Source organism: Larus michahellis, chromosome 6 (assembly GCF_964199755.1).
Source record: "Larus michahellis chromosome 6, bLarMic1.1, whole genome shotgun sequence".
In the NCBI taxonomy this organism is placed as follows: domain Eukaryota; kingdom Metazoa; phylum Chordata; class Aves; order Charadriiformes; family Laridae; genus Larus; species Larus michahellis.
The window spans coordinates 48,314,161-48,341,900 of record NC_133901.1 but is presented as its reverse complement, the minus strand read 5'-3'; the positions used below and the strand labels follow the sequence as shown (position 1 = coordinate 48,341,900).

The following is a 27,740-nucleotide window of genomic DNA, read 5'->3' as shown; positions in this document are numbered from 1 at the left end:
CGAACCCCACTCCAGTCACTCTGGTTGCTTCATGGTGGAGTTAGGCCAGACAAATAAATTTTTTTCTTTTTTTTTTTTGACTAGAGTCTTGGTAGGAGAGAATGGTGGTTAAATGACTGAATGGTTGACTCTAATATGTTTTTGTGAGGTGCTGAAAACTGTAATTGGAATCTGTAGTTTATTTTACCAGGTAAATAATCTACACCTATATGGGGCACACTGTAACACTTTATCTTACCTTAATGTTGTGATTTCTTCTAATTTCATTGCAAGGCTTTGGACAAATAGGCTATGTTCATCCCTCCCAAATGTATGTACTTCACTGAGCCTCACCGGAAGGTCTGATTCACCTTCTGGAAGCGCCCATCTTTTGTCGCTGGCTGTAAGGAGTTATGAGCAGCTAGGCTTCTACAGATGGGCGAGATAAGTTTGTGTTGTTGCTTTGCAGATAATTCCATCATTTGAGGAGCTGCTGCCTAATAGCAAAATCTCTCTTTCTCAAGAAGTTCTGCACATCTGTTTTATAATTGGTAGGAAAGGGTTTGAAATGATTTGAAATGTTGTGAGCTTAACGTTTAGAATTCAGAGGGCCTCTTATGTCTTCTTGTCTATCTATTGACTCTAGTTTTGTTTGTGTTTTCTTTGAGGTTCGGGGGTGGGTGGTGGCTTGTAGGGGTTGAGTTGTTTGGGCTTTTTTTTTTTTTTTTTTAAGCAATGGAATTTGCCACATAAGAGGCAGAATAAGACTACAAAAACCAGGTTAAGATTCTGGGTTGTCATGAATACCCCCCCACTTTAATGTGCTTACATAGCTCTAGTTTATGATTGTTGTGCAAGATGTTTTGGTAATAAGGTGTTCCAAGTAGTCTTGTGTGCTTTCAGTGTATAAGAAAAGGGGAAAATCAAGGGATGGATATTCATTTTATTGCATGTCTGAAAGTTAAGTATGACTTTTATATTAAAAGACTCAGAAACTAATTGTAGATCCAGTTCATAACACAGGTTTAATCTTTTCTTATGGAGATCTTTTCTTCCCATGTATTTAATGATTCTGCTCATTCATTTCTCTCCATTTTCTCTTTTGCTGACCATATTCACAGGCGTGCCTTAAGTTTTATTTGAAAGAGCTGCTTCCAGATATTTTCTATCTAGCAACAGAAAGCTAGAAACAGATTGACTGGAAGCGATGCAAAATACTACCTCTAGATAGCCTGCAAAATACTAACATTTCCTCTGATATTACACAAAACAAAGCATTTCATGTTTGGTAAACATTGGTAAGCTTGTTCTCCATTGAACAGCAATTCTATGATTCTATGAACAGAATTTTGTGATTCCTGTTTTATGACTTGTCTGGTCTAACTTGGGGCCTGGCCCCACTAGAAATTTCGGAGGTTTTTTACTTTCTCTGGGGTGCCTTATTTGTGTGTGTTCTCCTTTGGTCCAGAAGTTGTGTCAGAACTGTCCATTGCATACTCCATTCTGTTTTCTTTTTGGATGTATTATCATGCAGAAAAATGGGTATGAACACTACATAGAACTGCAGAAAAGAAAAACTATTATGCTTGAATGGTGTAGAGGTCATTTTTTGATGCTTTACTTGTAGTTTATCTGCCATTACTATCTCTGTGTGCAGGAAATATATAAACCTTTGATTTGCAGTGGTTTTGTGATTGTAATAGTGAGAGTGATGTGTTTTTCTGGAATTTGAACTGGATTCTACCTGCTCTATTTTCTTTAAAATGTTTTTTCTGTATTTATATAATATATTTATAGAATATAAAATATTTATATTAACTTAAATATTTTTCTGTGCTCGCAGGTGAGGTGTGTTTAGAGCAGAACCCCCCAAAGCAGGTTTGAGAGTAGAATTCTGACAGAGGTCTCAGCCTGAGGGAGTTTGCACAGAAGATTCACCTAACCCCTTCCACCAGCAGAACAGAATTGGAAATAGCTTGTTTTTTTCCCCTTATTTGTATGCTATATTTAAAATTAAATGGAATTTAAAATTAAGCAAGAATCAACGCAAGTAAACCTGAAATGATATTTTGCATTCCCAGGGAATTATGCAAAATCTAAACTTACACAGGTGTCTGTCTTATTTTTTATATATATATAGTGTTTATTTATTGGTCTTTGTTTTGTTTTGGTGAGGTTAAGTCAAAGGACTAGAAGTCAGGAGCTCTGGGTTTTATTTCTTGTCTCTTAGAAAATTGCTGGAGGTCACCTTTCGTTAGTCACTTAACCTCTCTCTGCTTTACTACAAAATGGAATTTTAAGCTCAGCAGGTTTTTGAAGAGTAATTCATTAATGTTAAAAAAAAAATGCTTTGTGCTCCTTAGCTGGCAGGTGCTGGAGGAATAGAAATTACATTTCTATTCTTTAAATACTGAAATTATCTACTACTGGGGTTCTCGTGTTGATTCTGCTCTCCTTTAATCTGTTGAAACATAAAAGGCAAGAAAAAAGGTATTTTAAAAAGCCCTTGTTTTGTAACAGTTCTGTCTTTAACTTCTGGTAATGGCTATCTCTTGTCAACAGAGTGCAAATCAATTTCAGGGCTAAAGCCAAACTCTCTCATTTACATATTGTTAACTGCTCTCTCTTTTCCTGTTAAACAGGAGGAAAAAGTCATTAGATATGAGGCAGCTGTCTTATTAATGGAGTGGTGGGGTAAAATGTGAGAAACGCTTCTTTTTCAGCATATACTTCGGAACAGCTTGTTCTTCCAGACAAGGGCAACTGCCGAGTACCAGTGTTCGTCCATTACTTGAGAGGCTTCTGCTTTTTTTTTCATTTTTAAAATCTTGTGTTTTCATTGTCAAATATTACCAAAATGAAGAGCTGCTCTTTAGTTTCATTGTGACCAAATCCCCATCAGGCTGGAGGGACCATATGAAATAGTGTAGTTGACAATTGCCATGCATACACATAGAGGGGAAAATAAAAATCTCGGCCATGACATTCCTTTACGATTAAAACTTTGTTACAAACTATAAATGAATTATGGAAAAGAAGGCTGGAAGAAATCACGCTGATTAGCTGAAGGACTTGGATAAAATGACATTTCTGAGACCTTTGTATTCTAAAGGATTATTTACTGTCTGCTTACAGAACATCTTAAATCGTTTTGCAGAGGGAGTCAGTTTCCTGTTTAGCACAGTGTTTTTGTAAGCTAATGAGGGCAAAGCGTGAGCCATAGGCAATGATGCTGCGATATTAGCTGTGACAGGGAGCTTGATCATAATTATCTTAACGAGGATAGGGTTAATTACAGTGGAAACTTAAAGTTTTTTCTGTTTGAATGAGGCGGCGCTGAATGCGTTGTGATGTTTTGTCGGTTTGATGTGACTTTGGAAATTGCAATGGAAATCTCTTGGCAGCACTTGCTCTCCTCTGGGAGCAGAGCGTGAGCCCTGCGATGAGGTAACTGAGATGGTACCTGTGGGTGAGATAATGGGCAGCTTTCATGTCATTAGAGCAGGGAAAAGCAACCTGCAATACACCTTAGTGATGCTTATTAGCCTTTTGAAACTAGGGAAAACAACTACTTGCCACTGCCCCTTCAGTGCTGGTTGTATTGCAGTGGTAAGATGGTGTGTTCGTTTTAATATACTAATACGGTGAGACATTTTTTCTGCTGTGAACTATGAGAAAACAGCACAGATTTAATTTTACACTGGTTCTCTTTCTTGGGGGATTTCCCTCTTTTTGTACTCAGGGTGTTTGTGTGCTTCTTGCTGTGCTGTGTGTATATATATGCACTCCTCTCTGCTTTTGTCATGGACTCATAAGGCAATACTTGGAGTACATTAATATAACTATCTCCCCCTAATTAAAAATAAAAATGCCAGTATTTTGTTCTGGTTTCTACCTCAGCTTCTCAAAAATGCTTTCTATGTGCCAATTCATAATTGCAATCCGTTCTTATCCCCCATCTGCAGATGGGAAATTGAGGCACATACAAGTTATGGGTCTTGCTGAAATTTGTACCATAAAACCTCTTGTGTGGATTGTACTTAAAACTTTTAAATTATGGAGTACAACTGCTGGGCAATGTTTTGTTATATATTATAATGGTAGAGATTGTTGCCTTGAATTTAGTAGCTAGAATGACTGAATGATAGCAAACACATTTTTTCCTATTTTGTTTCTTTGCCAGTTGTCTTAACAATTTTGTTTTGGTGCTAGTTTTTTCTTCTGTTTAAGATGAAAAATAAGAATTCTGTGAATAGCAAAATAACGTATGGATGTAAATTTATGTTAATGGCTATACCCTCTCTCTATACTGTGGCAACCCCTCCCATCTCCCTGGACTCTGAATTTAGGTGATTAAATCACCAAGTGCACACTGCTCTGATGACATGAAAACAACAATTAATAAGCAACCCCCTGTGTAACACGGCTCCTTTTTAACTGAGCAGCTAATAACATTACATGGCAAAAATTATCAAAACCAGACAGGTGTAAGGAGATTTGTGCACAATTTTCTCTGCCTATCTATGAAACTAGTGCCCCGTGTTCAGCCCAGGCTTGTGAAAGAAAGGCTGTTTCAATAGGCAACTCCCTCTAGTGTTTCAAGGCCTTTTGTCCCACTTCATGGCTTGTCATTTTGTTTTATGCCTCCCCTGCAGCAGTTTTGGATGTGTGCTTTCTTCTCCTTGCCAGTTGCCAACCATTTGCTGATTCTTATGATAAGAGTATTATATTTGCATAACATAACTCAGGAACAATGTGTATTTTGATGCTGACACTGACCAGAGCCCAAACAATGTTTTTTCACAAAGGACCTATTAACATCCCATAAGGCTCTGTGGTGTTGACAAGGAGGTGGCCTTCTCTGAACTCCTTTGGCAAGTCAAAGTCTTACATTGAAATGTGAGGTTTGGAAATAATCCACTATTTATATAATAAAGAGTATTTAAGGGGAATTTGCTAAACTAGGTTTGTCAAATAAACTGAGATGAAAACTCGTAACAGCTTGATAAACTCACTGCTACTTCCTCTGGGTTATTTTGCCTTTTAAAGGTACTTGGGGGGAAAGCACTGTCTGAAATGTTTGCTGATCTCTCTTCTGATCTTGACTGTGGCAAAACCAAGTCTGTTGCGACCCTTTGCTGAAATAGCTGGCTTAATGCAGCATGCTAGCACAGCTCTTAATGGTGTACAGTTTATGTAGCCTGAACTGAGTTCTTCCCAAAACAGCTTGTTAAAGGCAAGCGCAAAAAGTGCGACTGTTGCTGTGGTGGTTGTTCCAGTATAGTTTATAATAGAGGCTTTTGTTCTTTCAGCTTCAGAAATTGTAGTCTCAATGCGTTGTAACGATATAGATATGCTATAGGGTGTAGGCATGGCAAATTTTCTTCAGGTCTGGCTGCCCAGCGTCAAAACGGCATTAGCAATAGTTGTACCTCCCTTTCAGAATGCTAAATCAACAGACTGTGAACCCTTTGGAGTCCTTGGACTGAAATACACTGTTTCAGTGTTGTGCAAATGTTACTTGAATATTCATAGTTTAGTGTACAGTACCCAGTGTAAAGGTCACGGACTTGATTTCTTTTGGTTGTTTGAACCCTCTAACTGTGATTTATAAGTCGTCAGTAAGTTGTATCTACAAAAGTGGTATCTTGGTTTTGTTGGACGGATGAATGTTAAATTGTCTAATTTGAAACCTATATACTTTCTAATAATATTTGTATTTTCCTCCGGTAGTAGTGCCTGTAGAACTCCAACAGGGACCTTGGCTGTATTTTGATCTTTGCCAAAAACTGGGGGGAGGGTGAGGAAATCCTGTCGGTATAAATGTCATTGGAAACTGAATAAATAGTATAGACTGCATCTCCCTTATTCATCACGTTTTATAAAACAGCCAGGAGATACAGTGATGATCTTCCCACTGGTAGGCATAGTAGATCAGCTGTCAAGTCATGCAATCTCAGCATATCTTTAGGTGTCTGGTAGGTGAATGAGCTGTGAATGCGTGTCTGTGCGTATGCTCCGTATACCATGTGTCTTAGTTGATTAATGTGTGGGTTGGTTTTTTTCCCTGTTGGAATGTGCAAGCATTAAGTATCAAGTTTGGAATAGATGCCTTAACATGGTACCAAAGTGTTCTTTTTAGTTTTTTTTTCCCTGTAGTTTGCTATCAGAGGAATGAATACTTCCCGAATCTTGCTTATTTATAAGCCATCATGTGCACTTCCATGTTGTGAAATGCTCCTTTTTAAAGCTGCTCTCTGCAGTCTGACCTGTGGCTTGACAGTGGGACAGTAAGTTCCGAAAAGAAAGCAAATGCTTTTTCTGTCTGGAGTAATTCTGCATTTTATTTTGTAGAGAACATTTTATTTTGTTTGCAAGGACTCAAGAAGCAAATTAAGTGGTTAATAAAAAGAAAAAAAACCAAACCCTTCTCCATTTCCTATTATTGCATGTAAGGTAACTGCTAAGAAATGATACTTGAAGTTGTATTTATTATTGTTAGCGGGGTATGATATTTCTTGGCAGAAATGATGGATGACAACTTAAATTTGTGTCCAGGGAATGAAGGTGAACTGTGACAGAGTTATTTATCTTGGGAATGGAGGTTAGGGTCAGGCGAGGCTGGGTGCCTGAAGGCACAAGACATTGACAAATTCATCCTGCAGGCCCCATATCTGAAGCCTTTTGTTTTGGATCCTGGCTACTCACTAAGTGACCCCCATCCTTCATCCTGCCAGCATGTGAAGGATGTGTTGCAGTGCCAGCACTCCCCTTGCCACTAATGCTTGTCATTCACTCTTCTGACAGGCCTAAACCAAAACTATTCCCACTCCTGAAAGGGAAGGTTAAAATATTTATTTCAGCTCATAATGACCTCCCTGATTTAGTGGAGTATCATTTTTCCTGTTGCCTTTGTCGTTTGCAGGTCACTAGAAGGACTGAAAACATTCAGTTACTTGGAAGAGCTGATCTTGGACAACAATCTACTCGGAAATGACCTTCTGTTACCCAGGTTACCCCACCTCCATACCTTAACGCTCAACAAGAACCAAATATCCTTTCAAAGAAATACCTGCAAAATGTCAAATGAGTTTTATGTGTCAGCCAAATTAAAGTATGTGAAATATAGTTCATGTGCAGACAAAGCATTCTCTCGTTTGGCACCTGGAATACTTCATAGTAATTTATTATAGGTCATTCATAAATGAAATGCACCATTATATCTTCCTGTTGCTCCATTTTAGTGAGAGATCTAAGTTATGGCTCTGAAGAAATCTTTCTAATAGATAAAATAGAGAAAGAAAATAATGTCAGTGCTACCAGTGTGCAGCAGTTCCTGTGTTTGCTTGGGGTTCTGTTGCAGGCTGACCTCTAGTGGAATAGAGAATGCAGTGAAACGCTATTAAGATTTTATGCTTTAGATAGCTCTTAAAACTCCAAGAAATGTAATACCTTTCTCTATTTTAACGAAGTTGGTAATATGCACAATTTGGTAGCTGCTGTGCAACTGCAGCTGTAAAAGCAAGTCACTGTGTCCTTGGTGTTCCAACTCTGTATAAATGCATATAAAATGCAGTCCAAATCAAAGTCTTAATACATTAAAGTATGTAGATGGATAGTTAAGTCCATTCATAACCAATCAGTAAGTTCTCCATATGCCTGAAGTTATTGCCTGCTTAAGTTTATTCAAAATAAATATTTCAGCATTTGCCTAAGTACTCTGCGGAATCAGAGCCCCCAGTCTGTAGGCTTATAGATAATGGTCTGTAAAAACTAATTATCTGCAAGGTCTGGGTATGGACTTGATTATTAAATAATTTTCCCATACTTTGAAGCTTCTGGAGATTTGAAGATGTGTAATATATGGTTTTACAAAAGTTAAGGGTGATCAAATTGTGGCCAAAAGGCCAACCAAGGCCTGCAGAGTCTTAGAACACAGACCATGAAAGCCCTGTCCTCGTAATTGTAGTGTGAGGGTAAGGCTGCTCAACTGCAGGTTTTTATTACAGACAATGTAAACAGAGAGCAATTTACCTCCTACTAAAGAAAAATCCTCCTACTGAGGAGAATAAAAATAACTGCAGATTCTACGATTTCTGCACTTATTTTTGACTCCATAAATAAATAAAAATCAGCAGAGTAACTTTTGTTCTTGGGGCCCTGGAAGTTTGCCAAGAGTGTCTCTTGAGCAGTAACAATCATCACTGTACTAGGTATTTGTCTGAATTTCTGGTTAGTGCCAGGATTCTGTGGGTTGTATTTGAGTAACTGCTTTTATTGTTTGCTGCCATGGTAAAATCTGAACTGGTCATGCTTTGATGAAGAATGTACAAGAACATTTTTGCTGAGGTGAAGGCTGAGGCTGGTGGTGGTATGTCTTGTGCAGCATATCTCCTTCTACAAAGCATGAAATGTAAATTTGGCCAGAAGACCCAAAAGCATCTGAGTATGTTTGTCCTTAGTGGGAATGTCAAGGAGGAGCTCTGCACTTACCCAAAGGGAGGGCAGGTGTATTGAATAAGAACTCAGCGAACAAAATCAGAGGGAAAAAAAATTATTCTGTCAGTAGTATTCGTTGAAGAGTTTCTGCTGGTCTCAGAGACATACTTAAAATACTATTGTCAAGTGAGTAAGCTCTCAAAGTCAATGATAACATGATAAGAAGGATTTTCTCTATCCTGGGATTTTTTTAATTCAATCTTAAAACTATGAAGTTAGAGCTTTGAGAGTATTGAGCTACCCAGGTTATAGAAATAATGTATACGTTTGGTAGTGTGCTGCCAATAATTTAATAGAGGAGTTGCAGAAATGCTTGTAAAGCACCTAATATATACAAACTGCCTAGAGAAGAAAAAATAACTGCTGTCCATCATTAACATTTTGAGCCCTAGGGAGTAATAATCTCATGTAGGGAAGATAAGCAGTCTTCAGACGCAGAGAGACCTTCTGGATTCGTCTCTTGAATGTGGCTACCATATTTGAAAAAGGTCTCTTTTGAACTTGAATCACTTCTTTTAATGATTAATCTCTCAACAGAATTGTTTTAAGAATGTTCAAATAACAATGTGTATTTAATAGAAAAATTAAATACATTACAGGAAAGACTGTTTAGTATATGACAGTAGCACTACAGAGAGGACACAAATGAGCAAAGAATACTGTTCCGAAACAAAACTTCAATTGGTGGAATATTACCACGTATACATATGGAGAGAGACAGAGATGAAAACAAACAGAAATCCAAACTGACCCCTGTGAAAACTGGAATAACATGTAAAGTTTAAAACTCATATGAGAGCTTTCCTGGGTATCTCTTAATATTACTGTACTCTTTGCTATTTCTCTCCTTTTATTTTGGCTTAATTTTGATCCAGATCCTGTTTTGATAGTTCTGATAAGAGCTTTCTGCTCCTTTTACAGGGTTCACTTATTGTGTGGCATTGTATGTGTAAATAATATTTGGCCCTTCCTAACATAATGTCTGGATACAGTGTACAAATGTGAAAGCTTATCTCTAAATCAGGTAAATACTTAGAAGAATCATCGAGTATTTTTTTCTTCAGGGTGGTTGTGTATTTCAGTTACAGTTAGGCCACTACCAGTTTTCCAACTATAAGTGGAAGAAGAAAATTTAAATATTACTATTTTAAAAAGTTTCCTACTGTTATGCCTCAACGTGTAATCTGTTAAAAATATTTTAAAATGCAGTCTGTATAGCTGAAATACATAAAGGATAGTTATCAACATTGTGCATTATTGGATTACATGTCTCTAACATGCTTTTTTCTTGTGTATAGTATGTTTGTTTTTACAAAAGTCTGATTTGCTTTGGGAAACATATCATCTTAGTTTCCCTATCAGACACAATGGATGGGAGAAAGCAGTACAGACTAAGGATGGAGGGGTGGTAGGTAGGAAGTTGGTTTTGGAGGGAGGACTCCTGACTGTAATCACCTATGCTTGTAATGGGGAGCCTTGTTTCTCCTTTAAGTGTGTTCACTAGATACTAAGAATCAGTTAAGAGACTTCTAAATAGGTGTATTTCTCTGTGTGTATTGTAGCAGTGTGACATTTCGTGGCTTTTCACTGTGCTGATCGTGGCTGGTGTTACAGTGGGAGTATATACTATAGACATTTCAATTTCCTTTACATTTCAATCTTTTTAGTATTTGTTAAAACTACTCAAAAGGGCAGCAGTGATAGTTTGTCAAATATATATATCTGTATGCTGAAAATTAGACGGTGTTCACTGGCTTACTTCAAAATAGACAAGTCTGATAATGAACCAGATCTGTGATTCTCTGAAGTAAAAGCCCTATTTCTTTGCTGAGTCCAGTGAGCTGGTTATCCATTTAGCATACATTGTATATACCTCTGAAGAACTGATACTAACATTGCTTTAGAATAAAGGCGTTGAATGTAGATATAGAATGCAGACATTGAATCTAGGCATAGGTTTTGAATAGTTTAAAGGAAAACCAAAGTATTTCACATCATAGAGTGGGAAGTCTAGAGCTGGGCAGAATGCCCATAATGGTATATGCATTACTTAGGACAAGAGGAGTTATCAGTGTGGTTCAGATCTAAGGATTATATATTCTTGAGTCTTTAAAAACAGTGTGCATTGAGTACCTCAACTGAAGAATGTACCAATAAGTACTTCTGGTATAATCTGTATTCACAGAGGTCTCATCATAATGCCTAACAGTTATGAAGTTCTTTGACCTCCAAACTGTACATTTCAATTTATTTTGCCTTTGTGCTTGTTCTTACATTGTCCTGAAGTGCTTGAAGACCTAGAAGTCCCAGTCTGACCAGAATCTCATTATGTTAAGTGCTGAGGACTTGATGTTTAGATTGAGTGAATATGTTAAAGACATAAATTGTCTCCTATTATGCAGAGATCCCTATCTTCACTAAACAAAGATCTGAGCTGAAATGGTACAGCAATCTTTCTGTATATGCTTCTGAGCTCTCAATGCCACAATTGCGGATTTGGATAAATCTGAGTGTGGCTTGTTGGGGAACGGCAGTCAGAACTTTAAAAAAATGGCAAGCTGCTGCTTTATTCTTGATTGTCTTTGTGTTGCCTTGGAAACCTTGAGCAACATTTGGGCAGAATAGTGTTAAAAAAAAATCCAAACAAAAGCCAAACTTTAAAAGAAAGGACACATATGGTTTCAGGATGGACTTCTCTAGAGAACCAGAAACATAATTTGATTGCAGGACGAGAAAAAGGAATTTCTCCTTTTCCTCATGTTTGTGCCTAACAATATTGAAACCTGGTCTTCAAACTGCAGCCTTGGAACTATGGGCTTTCTGAAATGCCCTTAAAAGCACTGGCAACTCCAGCTACACAGAGAAAACTAATGCTGCTCCAGTAGGTAGAATGGGATTTTTTTTTTCCCAAGTATTCAGTGTGCAGGAAGCTCTCCATGAGACGTATGGACTTAGTTGATTACCACCCATGCTGCACCTTTCCTTTCTTGACTAAAATTGTTTTAAAGTCAGTGAACAAGGCCTTATCTGCAGGCCCTATCTCCCTACCAGATGGGGTTCAGGCCAGAACATGGCATACAAATGACTGTGTGTGACATCCTATTGTACATAGAGAAGGGAAAGATGTATACTTGCATATTGCAAGCTATTTCTGTGGTCATCCAACCTTGAAGACCTAGCATATTCTAATGGAAAAGCGTTCAGGTGGCAAAGATCTTTTCACACTGCATTCAGAGGAGAATTGGTAACTTCTGCTTCAAGGCTATTTGCCTGTGGAATGGCTTGTGATTGCTACTTCATGTTTGTGATAAATTTAATTGAAGCAAATGTTTCAAATGGGAATAAATATAGGTAACTTGCTCATTTATGACTCTTGTAGAAGTGCTATCCAGCTGTTTTAATGTTAGGTTGATTGCAGCACCTGCATGACAGATGGTTGGTTGGCAGAAGACTTTTGAATGACAGGTTTGGGTCTTTCTGCGTGGCAGTCTGGAATTCTGTGTGATATTTCTGATATTCTCTATGTACATATTTCAAAAATATCTTGAATGTAAAGCTGATTGCTCTTTACTTTGTCTCTTTGCTTCCAAGATCTTCCAAAAGCTGTAATCACAGAAGGTCATTAACATGAAAAGCTTTCCTGCAACTCTTTTGGGGAAGTGGGATGCCTAAAAATTTGAAAAGACTAAGTAAGAACTTTTGGAAAAAAAAGAAAAGGTGGAACAACTTGGAAAGCACTGAGAGAGAGAACAAGAGTGGTTACTTTTCATATAAAGTCAGTGTATTTGATTGTGTGACTAGTAAAAAGAACGCTGGCAGAGAAACAGGTTACAGGAAGAAATCACAGGTTCTCTTGCATACTTCAGACTATATGCAAAAAGAATTGAGGGGTGAGATAGGAAATATGCGTAGGTTAGTTTTTTTAGACAGTTATATGTTAGGATAGCATTTGTATAGGGTTATATAGAATAATTTCATTTAGAAATTGTTAGCAAAGGTTTCTCCATAGATGTGACTAGCAGTTGTCCCTGAAGAGCAACCATGAATATGGTTATACCAAGGATTCCAGTAAGAGAGGAAACAGTATGAAGTCTGGGGATGACCAGCATAAGTTCTCGATACTTAAAGCAGTTGGAATCTTATATTACTGTCTATAAAGGATTCATGCAGTGGATGTGCCCTGGAAATATGCTGGAGGGACTAGTGAAAGCACACTGCTAAAGAGACGCTTGAGAACACAGAGGTCTGGAATAGTGCAACACATGAGACATCATCCAGTGGTTCCTGTGTGAATCCACACAACCTCTCAGAAGTATAACAGAACGGTCTTTTTACTATGCTGGCTGTCAAAAGACACAGCTTAGCATCAAAATGGCTGTCCCTGCTTGTGAGATTCTCCTAAAATTGACTAAGTGAAGTGGCGTTATACTATCCACTTAAAGTTTACAACTTTGACCTTGTTCCCTGGGGACAATTTAATTTTGAGTCACACCAATCCTTCCTTGGTAGTAGTCTTGAATACTGTGGAACTAATCTTTGAAGGATATGTAAGAGGCCATAGTCCTGTTATGAGCTTGCATAAACAGTTAATTCTTAGCCAGAGAAGGGAGATGCATCATTTGGTTGGGGCTTTCGCTTGTTCTTTTTGCCTTCTGGAGAGCCTCAAAAACTATGGTACTGGGTACCAGATAATGAGTGAAAATAGACAAGTCAGAACATACTTATTTGTAGGATATTTTTGGTTGCATAAAACTTGCAAAAAATTGTATTGCTCTGCAGCTTAACTGGGCCTACCATAGTACTATATTTTCCAAGTAATTCTATTGCTAATGTCTCAGTGTTGCTGGTAGCATTTGTTTTTCTGAACAGAAAATATGGTGACATGCTTGTGTATGCTGTGAACATGAAATATGCATGTGTGGTATACATACGTGTAACATAATGAAGAGGCTTAAAAAAGTTAATCTGAGGATGAGAGATACCCAGTTCTTGTAAATGTTTCCCTAATTTAAAATTAGAAATAGTGTAAGAAGTCAGTATTGCCTTTTGATGAGGATGAAATTTTAAAGTACGCCTAGTATGTTTCTGTTAATTATTCATGGGGACCAGGTTGTGTTTTTGGAGGGGACCATTGTTGTATAATTGCAGAGGATTAATTTTTTATCTTGTGAGCTAAAGAGCTGAAGAGTTTAAAATTGTTATTGTTACAATTTTTTTTTTTAATCAGTCTGTTAGAAAGACAGGCATTAATACATTAGTAAGGATGGCATTCTTGAATTAGGAGATGGATTGCTACATTAAGGCACTTTAATTGTCATAGCAGTGACACTTTAACCCAAACAATAGACTATAGTGTAAGTAATTGCATCACTGTTACGTATTCACCTGGTGACCAGTGACACTGACTTCAGAAAAATCAGTTCAGGACCGTTGTCACAGAGCTTTAAATAAATAAATAAATAAATAACTGTTCATTACCACTGTCCATGGATTTAATTGTGGCTTTCCTTCTTGGAGACAATGGAGCTGAAACTGGTCTTAGAAATGGTGCAGCAGGATTTTGCAGCTCTTTGGCTCTGATTGCGCCAATATGGCACTCCTTAGGCTGCAACAATAAACCATAAAAAGGAAGCTGGCAATAACATTTCAGACTTGATTTTGATTTTCTTACCCTGTATTTTCCTGGCATAGTTTTAGCAAGACTTTACAGTTTTGGTGGCATCATATAGTTCGAGTATTGTGATTAAAATAACTATATGACATGCTGGTTAACTAAACAGTACACTAGAAGTGCACCATGACTTATGGTTCGTCTCTATGAAACACTTAATCATGAGGATTTGAACAGGATAGCATTTTTTTTTTTCCTACATGCTTTGTAAAGAATAACTGATACGGCAGGTGGATGGGGCTTCTTGGAAAAAATAATCTATACCTTGCATTTTGGTTTGTTTGTAAGAGGGATGAGAAAAGGTAGTTAAAGTTCTAAAGAACAGAAATTTTAATTATTTTTTTTATGATATAACTGCTAATGCTGGCACAAAAAAGTTGCCTATCATAAGCCACAGGTTGGTTTGCTCTAAGGTGTTGCTGGTGTCCTGTTATTTTTGGGCTGTGTAAGCCTGCAAAGCTTCAACTTTTTTGTGAATTAGTGACCTTCTACTTTTGAGGTGATTATGTCTGATTCTTGGGGTTTGTCCTGTGCCCATGTTTCTGTTGCAGCTGAAATTGAAATCGTGCTAGGATGCCAAATATCTGTGTCAGTAGAGGGAGATGAGTAAAAGATAACAAAGACAAAAAATCTGGGGAGTATTTCTGCCTGTAAAATTAATGCTAAGGGTTTAGATATGAGATATTAGAATCTAGACACTAATTTCCAAATTTGGGGAGATTTAGGTTTTTGAGATGCAGATTATCAACTACTGTTATTTACACAAAACTTTTAGTGAATTTGGTCTCTCCCTTTTGCTTGTCATAGGACTTTGATGCATAATCTTACACATTTTGCAGATCTAAGCTGACACTGCTCTTCATCATCACATATCTACATACATTTTGATGAGATTTAGTATACGTGTCATGCTCCACATTCAGAAAATTGTTGGGGAGAAAAGCTTCTACCCCAGAAAAAGTTCTGAATTGGCAAGAAAAAATTCTGCATGTTTGCTCCATAGAAGAAGCCAAAAGTTTGGGGGTTAGCTTTTTTTTTTCCCTTTCAATAGGAAAAGGCCAGATACAATCTAAGCCTTGCAATAGCTAACCCCTTGTATGTGATTGCTGTTATGGAAATAACTGTCTTTTGTAATAATAAACTATTTCTCTCAGGGAGACTTTTTGCAACGTAAGCAATCCTGCAAGAAATTAAGTGTTTCTCCTGGCTGAGGGAGGGTGCCAGATTCAAGCACTTCTCTAACAGTCTTAGGAAATTTTTAAAAAGCCTTTTACTTGAATGTGTGGAAAAACAGTTTGTGACCTTCCCATCATAGTCACATATTTCCTGAAAGAGCCATGAAAAAGTTTATGTATGAGCTTGAGGTCCAGATGTGAGAAGATGAGAATTAGCACCAAATTTTGATTGAGAATTCATCCTGGCTAACCAAGTTTTTTTTCTTAGGATCTGGTTGATTATTTACTGGCATATAGCATTCCATGATGTGACTTTGCCAAATCAAAATTTAGCATTTTCACCTTTTCAATTAATTAATAGAATTAATTTCAAACCCTCATTTTTCTCACTCACACAAAATATTTGAGTATGATTCCTCAGCTCTTATGGGACAGAACATTAACTGTGAGTGTAGATAACATTGATTTTAATCTGTTAAAATTAGTAATTGTCAGCATGATCTTCATGCGTGTTTGGAAATAAAATAAAAGTTCAGACTTACAGAAGGAAGCCCACAATTTTAACAATGAAGCTGCTCTTTCCATTCTGTATTGCTTCTGTTGCCCTTAAGATATTGAGGTGAAGAAATAAAGTAAATTCCATCAGCTAAAAATAACAAAGATAACAGAAACACATAAATCAAGTATAAATAATAGCAATACAAGTGAATTGAGGGTTTAAAACAATAGTTGTGGTCTCTAACAGCAGGAGTGGAGAAAAACAGAGCAATGAAATGTCCTTTAATGGTTTTGAATAATTATTACTATTGTCTAAGTCAGTCAATTTTTAAACATTGAAAACTTTTTACATGCATATGCATGGCATCTTTTTTGAGAATCACGCCTTTTTCTCTGCATATAAATTGAAATAAATAAGAATGTATAGTTCCAGTCTTAAAGACCGTCACACTATAATTTGACAAAATAATTTGCTTTATTTGATCAATCAACAGGGTTTAAATGGTTGAATATTGTTGTTACGGTTAAACCTAAGCTGTGATTTCCAATATTGCAGTGGTTAAAAGACAGTTTAACATTTTTTCGCTTGTTTGTTTTAATATAGTTTACACATATTGTAAACTATACACATATTTTATCATCATTATTTATGTTCTGAGGAACATAGTTATGTTAAAAAGCCTCATGAACACCAAAATATAAGGCTATTTTAATGAAAAATTTATGCTTTACAAGACTCTAAAGCTTCGTATATAAAATACTTGTAACGCTGAAGTCTTTAAGTTGCATTTAGTGAAGCATTAATTCACATATACTAATTGAGTAATTACAAATGTGTTGCTGTGGCATTCAAAGCATTTATATGCCGGGAGTGAAAGTGGGTTGTTGTGGTTTGACTTTTTTCTTTCTTTTTATTTAAAAAAAAACAAAACAACAAAACACCAACTCATTTTCCAGTGGACTGAATATATTAGTGATGAATGTGCTGTGAAACTAACTGTTTGTTTCCATGCTGGAAAAGTTTCATGGCTCCAGCAATTGCTAGCCATTTTACCACACAGCATCCATCATTTTGTCAAAGTTTTAATGTTTTGTAGTGAACCACCTAGGAAAGAAAAGGGGAGAAAAGAATGACAAAACAGCCAAATTCTTTCATTCCATGCCAAAAAACTGACTGAAGTTTATCCCTGTTTGCCCTTGGAACAATTAATGTGACATTTTCCCGAATGCCATACTAAATTTGATTGTCAGTTATTGAAATGTATGTTTAAGTCAACAATGATGCAACTTTAAATGCTTTTTTCATTAATGCCATTGAATCCTTAACCCACAACCTTTGACACATAACAGAATTAGAAAGCCTTTTGGACCATTTGGCTGAAGTTGTGCCCTCGCTACAGTATCTAAGTTTGCTTGGAAACATGGCCTGCCCAAATGAACTGGTCTGCAAAGAGAAGGATGAAGATGACTACCAGAGGTACAGGTTAGTGTTTTCACTGTATTGATATAGTTTGATAAGGTATGTCAATTTTGTTTTATTACCAGACAAATATTGAACTAAAACCAACTCACAGGCACAAACAAACATCTATTCTGAAAGCATTGTGGTATATTCTGCCGTGAAACACCTGGAAATCTGAGTAACTGCGTTTCAGCAAGATCACTCTCAGGTACCCTATTTCAAGAAATATTTCAGTGCTGTACGGCACGTTTTTGAGTTGAGCAGGTGTGCACAGGATTTCCTGAATGTGGGTGCTCATATGTGCCTGCTTATGGCTTTTCCCTCTCTAAGGCCAAGGTAAGGCAACATTTACATACATTAAGGATTGACAGTACATAAAAAAATTTAAATCACTACACTCAGATAGCCAGTTGCATTGTCTTCTGCTAACATTCGATTATGGTGATGAATTTCTTCTATACTTATAAAGGCACTACTAAAGAAGACAGAAGGACTCCTACATTGTGCTGCTTTACTCAGAGCAGTTAGTCTTTAGATTCAAATAAAAACCCCTGAACTATCTCTCTAATGTAATTTTAATGAGCTAGAGTATACAAAAGGTCATCTGGAAATTAATATGGTGGCCTGATAAAATACTATATGTCCAACTGGAATGTTGCTAAAAATTCCAATGGTTATTTTTTAAAAAATAAAAATACTTGTGACTGATGGCGACTGTGAGCACAGATCCAAAACTTATGGAATGTCTGCTTTGAAGTGACATAATTTTCATAGCTATAACCTTTAGGAACTGAGACATTGATTATAAAACAAAATAAAAAAGTCATTGGATTTCTTTTTTCTTGCTCACACCCAATACAAGATTTCAGTCTTTGCGTGCTGGCATTTTTCACATGGGCTGAAAATGGCTGTGAGGCAAGTCAGAGCCAAGCAGTGGTGGTCACCATGCTGCCACTGGTCACCATGCTGCCAACCTTGCAGAGCCTGAGCTTACTTTTTATTAGCAGATCACCTGTAGTATTCAGAGTTATATAATAGAACTCTGATTTTATCTTCATGTAATCTGTGCTGTAGGAGTTAGGATAAAACCATGCAAAGTGGCAGAGACTAAAAAGCAGGTTTATTGAGAAGTGGCATGAATTCGATGCACCAGTTTATTGCTCATAAATGCTGTATGTTGAAACAGCAGCACAGCTGTCCTGGGTATGCATATACTTTTTTCTTTGTTCCAAATTTTTGAGAAGGATTTCTAGGTTATCGTTAGCCTAAAGACTTGCACCTTCTAACAATTCAACTTTTAAATCCAGCCTAGCTGTAGCATTTGGGGTTTCACCGAGTACAGCAGCCTATATTTAATAAAATATTTTCCCATTGCTTTCACACTTGAGTGGAAGGTATGCCTACTATCCAGCTTACGAGAGTCTAATAGTTCTGTCTCTATGTAAATTTATGTGACATTTGCACTAGAGAATTGCTTAAAAAATGAATGATATTTCTACAGTTTACTGTTTTTCACTTTAAGTATGTTTTCTGACAATATGTCTCCTATTAATCATTTAAGCAAAAGTAGTATGTTAAAGGAGCCATTCAGAGGCAAGAACCCATGGTTCATTTAGTGCTGTCTGAAAAAATTCTTTATTGATTGACATCCTCTGTGGTTATATGATGTAATATTTATAATATGTCACAGAGCCATACATCAAAACAAGCATGTCTGTTGTTTCATTTCAATGCAAAAATGTTGATTTCAGGGAGGTCAAGGTAGTTTTAGGTCACATTGTGGCAAACCACCGTGTCAAAGTGTGAAGTGATTGTATTTATGCATCTGCTGTAAACGGCAACATTGCTTCCATTTTCTTTTCCCTCAATTTTTCAAAATCCTGGGTATATTTTTTTCCATATAAAGTAGGTTAATTAAAGCTCTTTTAAGAAGGAAGAATGTACTTCTAATTAGTTGAATGATTTATGGTTCTGCTGCTATAATGAAAGCTTCCTATCCTTTTCTGTAATTGTTACATTGTATGAAATGTGTTTGCCCAACAACATTAGTCTCAAAAACCAAAAGCATCCACCTGTCTGTCTGTCTATCTGTTGGGGACTATATTGACCCACATGGTGGAACTGATTAAAAGTACCCTGCTAATTTTACTCTGAATAGCTAATTTGGAGTCTTGAATACACGTTCCGAAGCATCTTGGACACAACTGTTTTCTTCCTTCCCCCAAACATACAGGTTTATCTCACAGATTTAACACAAGCAAGCTCTGCTGAGTGAGAAAGTATTTGTATTTTATCAAATGTATTGCTTCAAATCTCAAAAGCAAACATTTCAAATGGAGGGTTTCATAACTTTTTAATAGTTCGAAGTAACTTTTTCTATAAGATTTTTATTTTGTTGACAAAATTTGCATACAAATACATCAAAACATTGCATTTCAGTGAACCTGAATTATGTAAATATTTTGCCATGAAATACCATAAACTTTAACTGGTTTTGTTTTGTTCTGAATAGGAACTTCTTTTTGTAAATTTTTGCAGTGACCATTGGAGCCACAGATTCATTTTTCATTGAGCTTTAATTTCATTCCCACTGAGTTCAATTAGAGTTCAGGCTATTTAATTCCTCAACCAGAAAAAGAAAGGTGCTAGAAATCAAAGCTTTACTTAATCTTCTCATTCCAACAAACTGAAAAGATCTGTAAAACCCCCAAAATCTCAACCTTAACAAAATGTGGACAATCAAATTTTAAAAAACTCAAGGTCCAGTGATTTACTGTGATATTAGTAACAGAGATAAAAAGTAATATTATTTTTAAAATAATAAGGTTTTATCATAAATACTTGGAAAATGTATAAAACTATGCTTTTTGTCAGGAAGTTACAATCTGGTTCGTCAGATAATCCATTGGTATACCGTTTCTATCAATTTAAATAGTAAAGCTTTTCCCAAGTTTTTAATTTAAAATAGGTTTTTTACAAAAACATTGTTATGACTTTTTCTCAAAGTAGTTATTTTTTTCTAAGAAACATAGTAATATTTGAGTGGGATTTTTTTTTGAAAAAGTATTTTTTTTTTCCCTCTCCTTACCTTTCAAATATGTAGGAGAACAAATCGATGAAAATATTTCTATGTTTCGTATTGGAATTTTTGCTTGGACAGGAAAAGTAAATGGAAAGTTCCCTTCTGCAGTATTCTTAGAAGCAAACTTGTTTGATTCATTTTAAGAACTCATGTTTTTTTCCATGATTGTAAAATGGCTTTACTTTCTGTAAAAAAAAAAAAAAAAAATATATATATATATATTAAGAAGTGCTATAAGTTCTTATTTTTTATCTTGTTTTTTAAGCTTTTCATATTTGGGAAGTGCTATTTTTTAAAGGGGTATGTTGGGGGTGAGGGCAAAGGAAAGCAGAATATCTAAAATATAATGGTAATAGGAAAGTTTTAAAAGCTTTTGGCTCAAACAGGAAGCGAGAAACACAGAAAAATAGCTTGCAAAACAGTGCGTCCTCTAAAATAACCTATTCTACAATCTCTACTTTGAAGATTGCGTGAAAGCAAAGGTCATGACCCGGAGATCAAAGTAACAGAAGTCAACACAGTAATTGCTGGTTGCTTCTCTTGTACCCGCACTTGGTCAGTCCTCTGGGTGTATTGTTTGCAGGGAAAACTTCAAACGTGGTGTTACTGAACTGTGAAAAATCATCTGGGTCAGAATGTATTACAAAGCATTTGCGAATGCGGCAGGTGACCTCACCTATTTTCATTAAAGCGATATGATTGTGAAGGATGTATGCCATGTGTGAAGTTTTCAGTGCTTGTTCATTCTTCTTTGCTCCTTATTGACATTTCCTGGAATGATGCATTCATTAAGTGCTGTTGACATGGAAACAAGGGCAAGTGGAAACAAATGCCTGAGTTTATTTTAAATTAGCTTAAAAGTACATATACTAGATATGCTATCTTTGGCAGGGCGAGCAAATGGTGATAACCTTATGAAGTCCTCTTAAGATACAACAGCAAGAAAGGAAGTGCATGCGTTTTGTATGGATTAACTTTTCAAGCTAAATCAGCTATTCGCATCCCACAGGTTTGATTCTGTGAAATGCTGTGTCCTCTTATAGCATTTTTAGTTTCTTTGCAGTTTTATTTTGTTGTATTGTGGTTTTGTTTTGTTTTAGTGTTTGGTTGGTTGGTGGTTTTTGGTGTTTTTTTTTTTTTTTTTTTTTTTTTTTTTTAAATTGAGACAGAACCTACTTATCTTTTTTAAATGGTCTTGTTATTGAATTTGGTAATATAAATACATAAATCCGTATTCAAGAAGCAATAAGGGACTAGAAGTCCTCACTCAGTAATGAAAATGATGCTGATATACTTGGTCAGTATCAGTGAACTTACTGTTGAGGCTCTTTTTCAGTAGGATGGATTGAAGTCTGTGGTACTTCTTGATATGTTGTTTATGTGCTTAATGAGGTGATTAGGGTATTCCCTTACATCTGTATAATCCCTGTATCTGTGCTACTTCACTGTTTGCATGAGGCCTTGTCATTTTACAGTACCTGCAAGAAAAAACCCTGTATTTGATAGACATCAAATAGCCATACAACTTCCACCTGAGATTAGCCACTGTAAGGATTTATGAGTAAGGGCTATTATCATGTGTTTGTTCAGCCAAATAAATTGAAGTCTATAATACCCCAATTTGTCCATACTAACTCAGTAAGTCAAGAATAACTATAATTATTGTTACATGTATAGAGAGATATTTTTCTAATTCAGAGAGTTGTTTGCTACATTGAAGTAAAGCGGAGGATGTTAGATATTAGAAGGTAGTCTAGATTTCTGAGCGACCTAGGAGCCCCTCAGAATTACATGGTCATCACGAAGCAGTGCTGAAGTTGCACAAAGGCTATGTGATACTCTACCATACCTCATGCCAACATCATGCCCTCTTTTCTGGAAGATGTTGGTTTAAGTTTATGACCTGGCTTTCTTAACTCTGTATTGAGGAAATTTTGTTGCAAATGGAAATTCTGCAGCCACTTATATGCTGTTTCGTGGGGTAAGGGTGGTGGTAGGGGGTTAAACTTTTCGGTGGTGCAGAAGAAACAATTACAGGAAATAATCTAGTTCAGTGTCATACACGTTTGCTCAGTCCTTCTGATTTTTGTTGTCATCTCTCTCCATTTGAATGCTGATGTGACTTTGGTGACTTTGGGTTATTTATTATTTCTAGTTTACAAAACTGTAATCAGCCCTTCGAAGTTTGAAATAGATATATTATTTTTATATTCTATGATTGTCAAAGAAAGGAAATACAATAGCACAGAAAATAGAAAAATGAAAGTAAACACTTTCTGAAACAAAGAGCATGTTGGTAGTTATGATACGGGTAGAGACAGATGTTTCTGCATCCTTCTGGGCAACTATTTCTCAATTTTTCAGTGCCAGATTAATTTTGTTGTTAAAACTTAAATATTGCTGCATATAGTGTGTTTTTATAGTCCAGTTTTTGTTATTAAAAGTACAAAATAAAGGTCTATACAGAATCTCGTTCTTACCATAGTCTTTCACTAAAGGTTCAGTGGAAGAGTTTGTATTCTCTGAAACTCTAACATATACAAATTTACTATACTTTTCTTGTAGTGGAAGGAGGAAAAAAAAAAACAACCCCAAAACATTCTTTCCCCAAGTAATTTATTGCCACTTTTAAGATTTTCTTATAGTGTGGCTCATGGGTGATGCCATTATCTTTCAGTATCAGGAGGCCAACCGTGTTCCACAACTTATCTGCTTTTCCAAGGGAAGTAATAAATGAATTGAGGCCCTTAGATGCTATGATATGGGATATTTTTTTTGCGCTCACAGCTCTGGAATAAAAATTTCCTAGAACTGTTTGACAATAGTAAGGAGTAGCGTACTGAAACTCATTAAAACTGAAGGAATTTTTATGGCTGAACCTAATGGCTACTGAAAAAAATAGATCAGAATGAAATTATACAGTAACTAACAAAAATAAGGCGTTGACATAAACGTTATTTAGACCTGTGTTTTGGATTAGGACTGACAAATTTTGTGCATATGCTTGTTCCTTTCTTCCATTTGATCCTTTAAGGAACACTTAACATGTTCTCTTTGAAGCCTTTTTTTCACCTGTGAAACTCTCTCCTAAGATTATGTGAACCATCACTGATTTTTGGGGTTGAGAGAATAACCCAAGGACTATGTTTTAAGTAATGACTGTTACACGGTAGAGAACTAGAAACACACACAGAATGTACCAGTAAGGTAACTAATAGGTCTTAGTTTCTGTGTTTGTAAGGCAGAGTTAAGGTGACAAACCTGTGGTTCCTTAAATGCTGTAGAGTAAGTCAGTATCAGAGACAGTATTTCTTTGTATAAAAACTAGAGTAATGTATTGTTTAATAAATAGCAATAGCTGATCTCAAAGCTGCCTTTGTTCTGTCCCTTTCTGAACTCTAACATGTTTCTTCAAAGGAAGGCTTTGCCCCATTGAGCTTTTGCCAATGTCAATAGCAGCTGAATCCCAAACTCACTGCATTCCTTTGCAAATGCCCCTTCAAGCCTGTCCCTCTTTTCCAGTATCTTGACAGGTCTGTGTAAAAACTGCTAAAATAATTCCAATCACATGCAACACTTATAAAATTGGTAAATGAATTGTTAATCTTTATTGTCATTTTCACTTAACTCAGACTGAAATAACATGAAATGTGATATTCTCTGGTCTTTTTCCATCTCTGAGTGTTCCTGTTTGTGCGTGATGGATATCTTTTATTAGCTTATTTTCATGGGAAAATTTTCATTTTTATTTCCTTGTACTGGGAGTCCAGGGGAACAGATGATTCTAAACAAAAGAAGATGCAACTTTGCTTACATAGTTCATTTCCTTAATCTATTGTGAATTAGAAGATCAGTTTACAGGCAGTGATAAATGGATCTCTAAGCACCTTCATGGTGTCTCTTTTTTATTTCACTCTCTGGACCCGACCTTTAATCCTCATCACTGAAGATAATAACCCTTTTTCACACCATTGCAAAGATGTTAAAACCCAGTAACAGCAGTCTCAGAGCACATGGAGCAGTGCTAAGTTTCAAAATGATTAAAATAAAAAAAAGGGGGGGGGGGAGAAGGGGATCAGGGAGACCCTGCCCTTCAACCAATCAAAAAATAAACTTTTCTAAATTCATAATGTAAAATTTAGATGGGTCTTTCTTCATTAAATAGCATTCTCTTAACTAGTGATTTTACAAGTCTAAAACAGGTGCAACGTGTTATGCAATTTATGGATCCAAGTACCTGCCATAAAGTATTTTATGATGGTTGCATTCTGTGTTATTAGTAGCTGTCTTTTTCTGCAGCCATTGGTGTTTGATAATAGTCTTAAAACACCCAAAATTACTTACCTGCAAGCAACATTCCAGATAGTCCCTGTTGACAGTTTGAATAAGTTTAGTGCCCTTTTGTTGTACTTTACCTTCAAAACAAACTGATTGAACCATCAATAGCTCCTGAAAGCTGACAGAGGCATGTCATCTGGTCTAACCCTCTGATAGTAGGTTATCTGTGGGAGTTAACCTCCCTGCATTGTTAACTGAAATGTTTTATGTACTATGCAACTTTAGGATACTGCTGTGATAACCTTAGTAACTAAGTCATACATCACAGTAAAGAGATTTTGTGCAACAAATAACCCTGGATTAAATTTACAAGGGTTGAATTGATATTGTAAAGTGTTCATTCCAGGGCTTTGGTAATCCTTTCCTGTATTTTTTATGGCAAACTTGTGTTACATTTAGATTGAAACTGCATCTTCATATTTCTAGCTAAAATATATCCAGGAAGCCCGATGCTTTTCTTCAGCCATTTAATAAAAAAGTATCATATTATTTTCATATAACGTAGATTAGTTTTATCCCACATTGAGTAAAAGGAATGTGAGTAAATGGGATTGTATTTTGAATCACCTTTTAAAAGAATTAATCGCTGATACACCTTTGTTCTACTGGTGGGGTAACCTATAACTTTTTAATATTTGCCCTTCTTAAGGAGTACAAGTTAAAAGAAAAGAAAATCCACCCCAAACCTGTGACTTGTGGTGTATTTTGCTGTTTAGTTTACGTGGGATTGTTTTTTGGTTTTGTTATTGGAATTGGCAAGTACTGGTGCTAATTCTGTTTTTTGAAGTGCAGTCAGGATGACTTAAAAACACAAAAATACATTTGTATCAAGGAATGCTATTATAATTTTAAGCTCTTTTGAAATGATTGAGAGACTGACACTAGGGCTGTGATCCAAAGTCAGCATAGATGACAGTGCTGTCTTAGTCTGTTGTCATTTTTGTTGCAGCCTGCTTTTCAATGGCATATTTCATTCCATCATTAAACATTTGCTGATTTTCTAATACCGATGTTTTCTTCACCTGAATATTCATCTTTTCTCACCCTACACTTAGTGGGTGTCTTTACTCGTTTTTAGCTTCACTCTTCTTCACTCTTGACATACTGTTTCCTTCTGTACATGTCTTCATTTGAAAGAATCTGTTGTCATCAGAGCTTTTCTGCCAGTAATGCAAGATGGATAGCTTCTCCTCCACTGAAAGATAAGGGCCAGCAAAATGCCAGGGAGGACTGGAAGGGCAGCCAGGAAAGCTGGGAGGAGCCTAAGAATGTGTCAGTCTCATAGATCTGTAGCTGTTGTTTAATAAATGGTCTTAGGACACGTTCTGTTTTGTAAAGTGACTCTTCTTCTGCTATCATTGAAAGTCATAGATTGAGGATTCACATTTAAATTGTCTGAGCGTTTTCAGTTCATTTATTAACAATTTACAAGGCTGTTGCCTCAGAGGAAAGGTGTACTTGACGGAAAGGTTTATCTGCAGTATTAAATTTTGCTTGGTTGTAGAAGGGGAGTCTTTACAGTCTTTTTCACGTTTATCTGATCTTGAGAACAGTATTATAAGGTAACTCTTTTTAAAACACATTTGTGTGTGTGTGTGTTGTTCTTTCTTAAAATGTTATTTTATGTAGCGTTTTCTACTACTTTGGTATTTTTCCTCCCAGTGCCAGAAGGGATTGGTATGATTAGGAGGCTGTCTGACTGACTGGAGTTTTATGCAAAGCAGCTAGGCATAGGGAACATTATCAATCACCTTTCTACCCCCTGCCAGGAAAAGTCTGGCTCTTCCCTCGTTTTGCAATGTCTGCTTCACATTTGGTTGACTAAATGTAAATAGCATGTACTTGAGGTGGTTAGATATTTTGATTTGCCATGGTTGCGCGCCTTACTTTGTTTCTGGTCTGCCATGTTCTCTCCCTCTGCAAGCAAGGAGCCAATGGTATTTTTGAGGCTAAAAAGCTGCTGTACTTTGAGTAAAAAGGATAAACAGAATATAGTACTGATGGATCCTAACAAGAACTTTGAATTCTTAAAAGGTTTTTCATAAAAACAGTCTGTCCCTGTGTGCTTCTGCATTAATAATCCTACACCTGGGATCCATATGCCATAAGGACACCTTGTTTCTCCGGCAGGACAAAATTGGAATTCTTCTTCCAAATGATGCCTATATCAAAATGTAGTCCTGGAAGGCAGAGACCAGGAATAATTCTCCATGCTTTCTCTTGACAAATTCTTTTTTTTTTTTTTTTAAAGTTAAGAGTTTTGAACAGTGACGTACACTCCTTTCAAGACAAAGGATGGTGTTTTAGGATGTGTGGTAGAATACAAATTGCACTTCTCCCTGATTTGCTGTTTATGTGTCTCTTATGTTGCTAATCATTATGTTTTTAGGAAAATATACTAAAAATCTGAAGAAGCGTTGGCAAATGAATGTTTTCTGAGAATTCTTTCAGAGAAGATAGCTGGCAGTTTCTCATGTCTCAGATTGGTTTTCCCCTGAAGTGTGGGATGGACTCTTTGGAATCACTCAAAAGTCCTTTTTCCAAACTGGCAATTCAAAACAATTTCCAATTTATTCTATTTCTGTATATACCTTATACCTCGCTAATACCTATAGAGAACATACATGCCCATGGTGATAATTTTCGTATCTGTTTAATCCACGCGACATTAAATTGTTATGGGCAGCTTACAGCAAGCTTCGTTTGAGCGAGCAGAGTAAGTATAATAACTTTTTACATAAGCTCTGTTGCATGAAAAAGGTGAACAGAGAGTGGAAACAAAGGCTGTTGCTGTTTACTGCTGTTATTTTTTAGTCATTTAGTCTGTGAGTATGTCTTTGCTTTTTACTGGATTTTAACTGTGTGCATTTTGCTATCCGTCAGATATTTTGTCCTGCACAAATTGACAAACCTGAAATTCCTCGATACTCGGAAGGTAACCAGGAGGGAGAGAGAGGAAGCCTTGGTAAGAGGTGCCTTCATGAAAGTGGTTAAGCCCAAGGATGCTAAGGTAGGAGCATAAATGGAAGAAGTAAC

General features: G+C 36.4%; 1 protein-coding gene across 2 annotated transcripts in view; it reads left to right on the top strand.

The window, feature by feature from the left end:
- LRMDA (leucine rich melanocyte differentiation associated) overlaps window positions 1–27,740 on the top strand; it is a 707,689-nt gene that overhangs the window by 394,964 nt on the left and 284,985 nt on the right. For both annotated transcript variants that reach the window (XM_074592366.1, XM_074592367.1), the window contains 3 exons: window positions 6,905–7,031; window positions 17,166–17,305; window positions 27,588–27,714. In XM_074592366.1, the coding sequence (XP_074448467.1) occupies window positions 6,905–7,031; window positions 17,166–17,305; window positions 27,588–27,714 (394 nt within the window). The remainder of the gene's footprint in view (window positions 1–6,904; window positions 7,032–17,165; window positions 17,306–27,587; window positions 27,715–27,740) is intronic.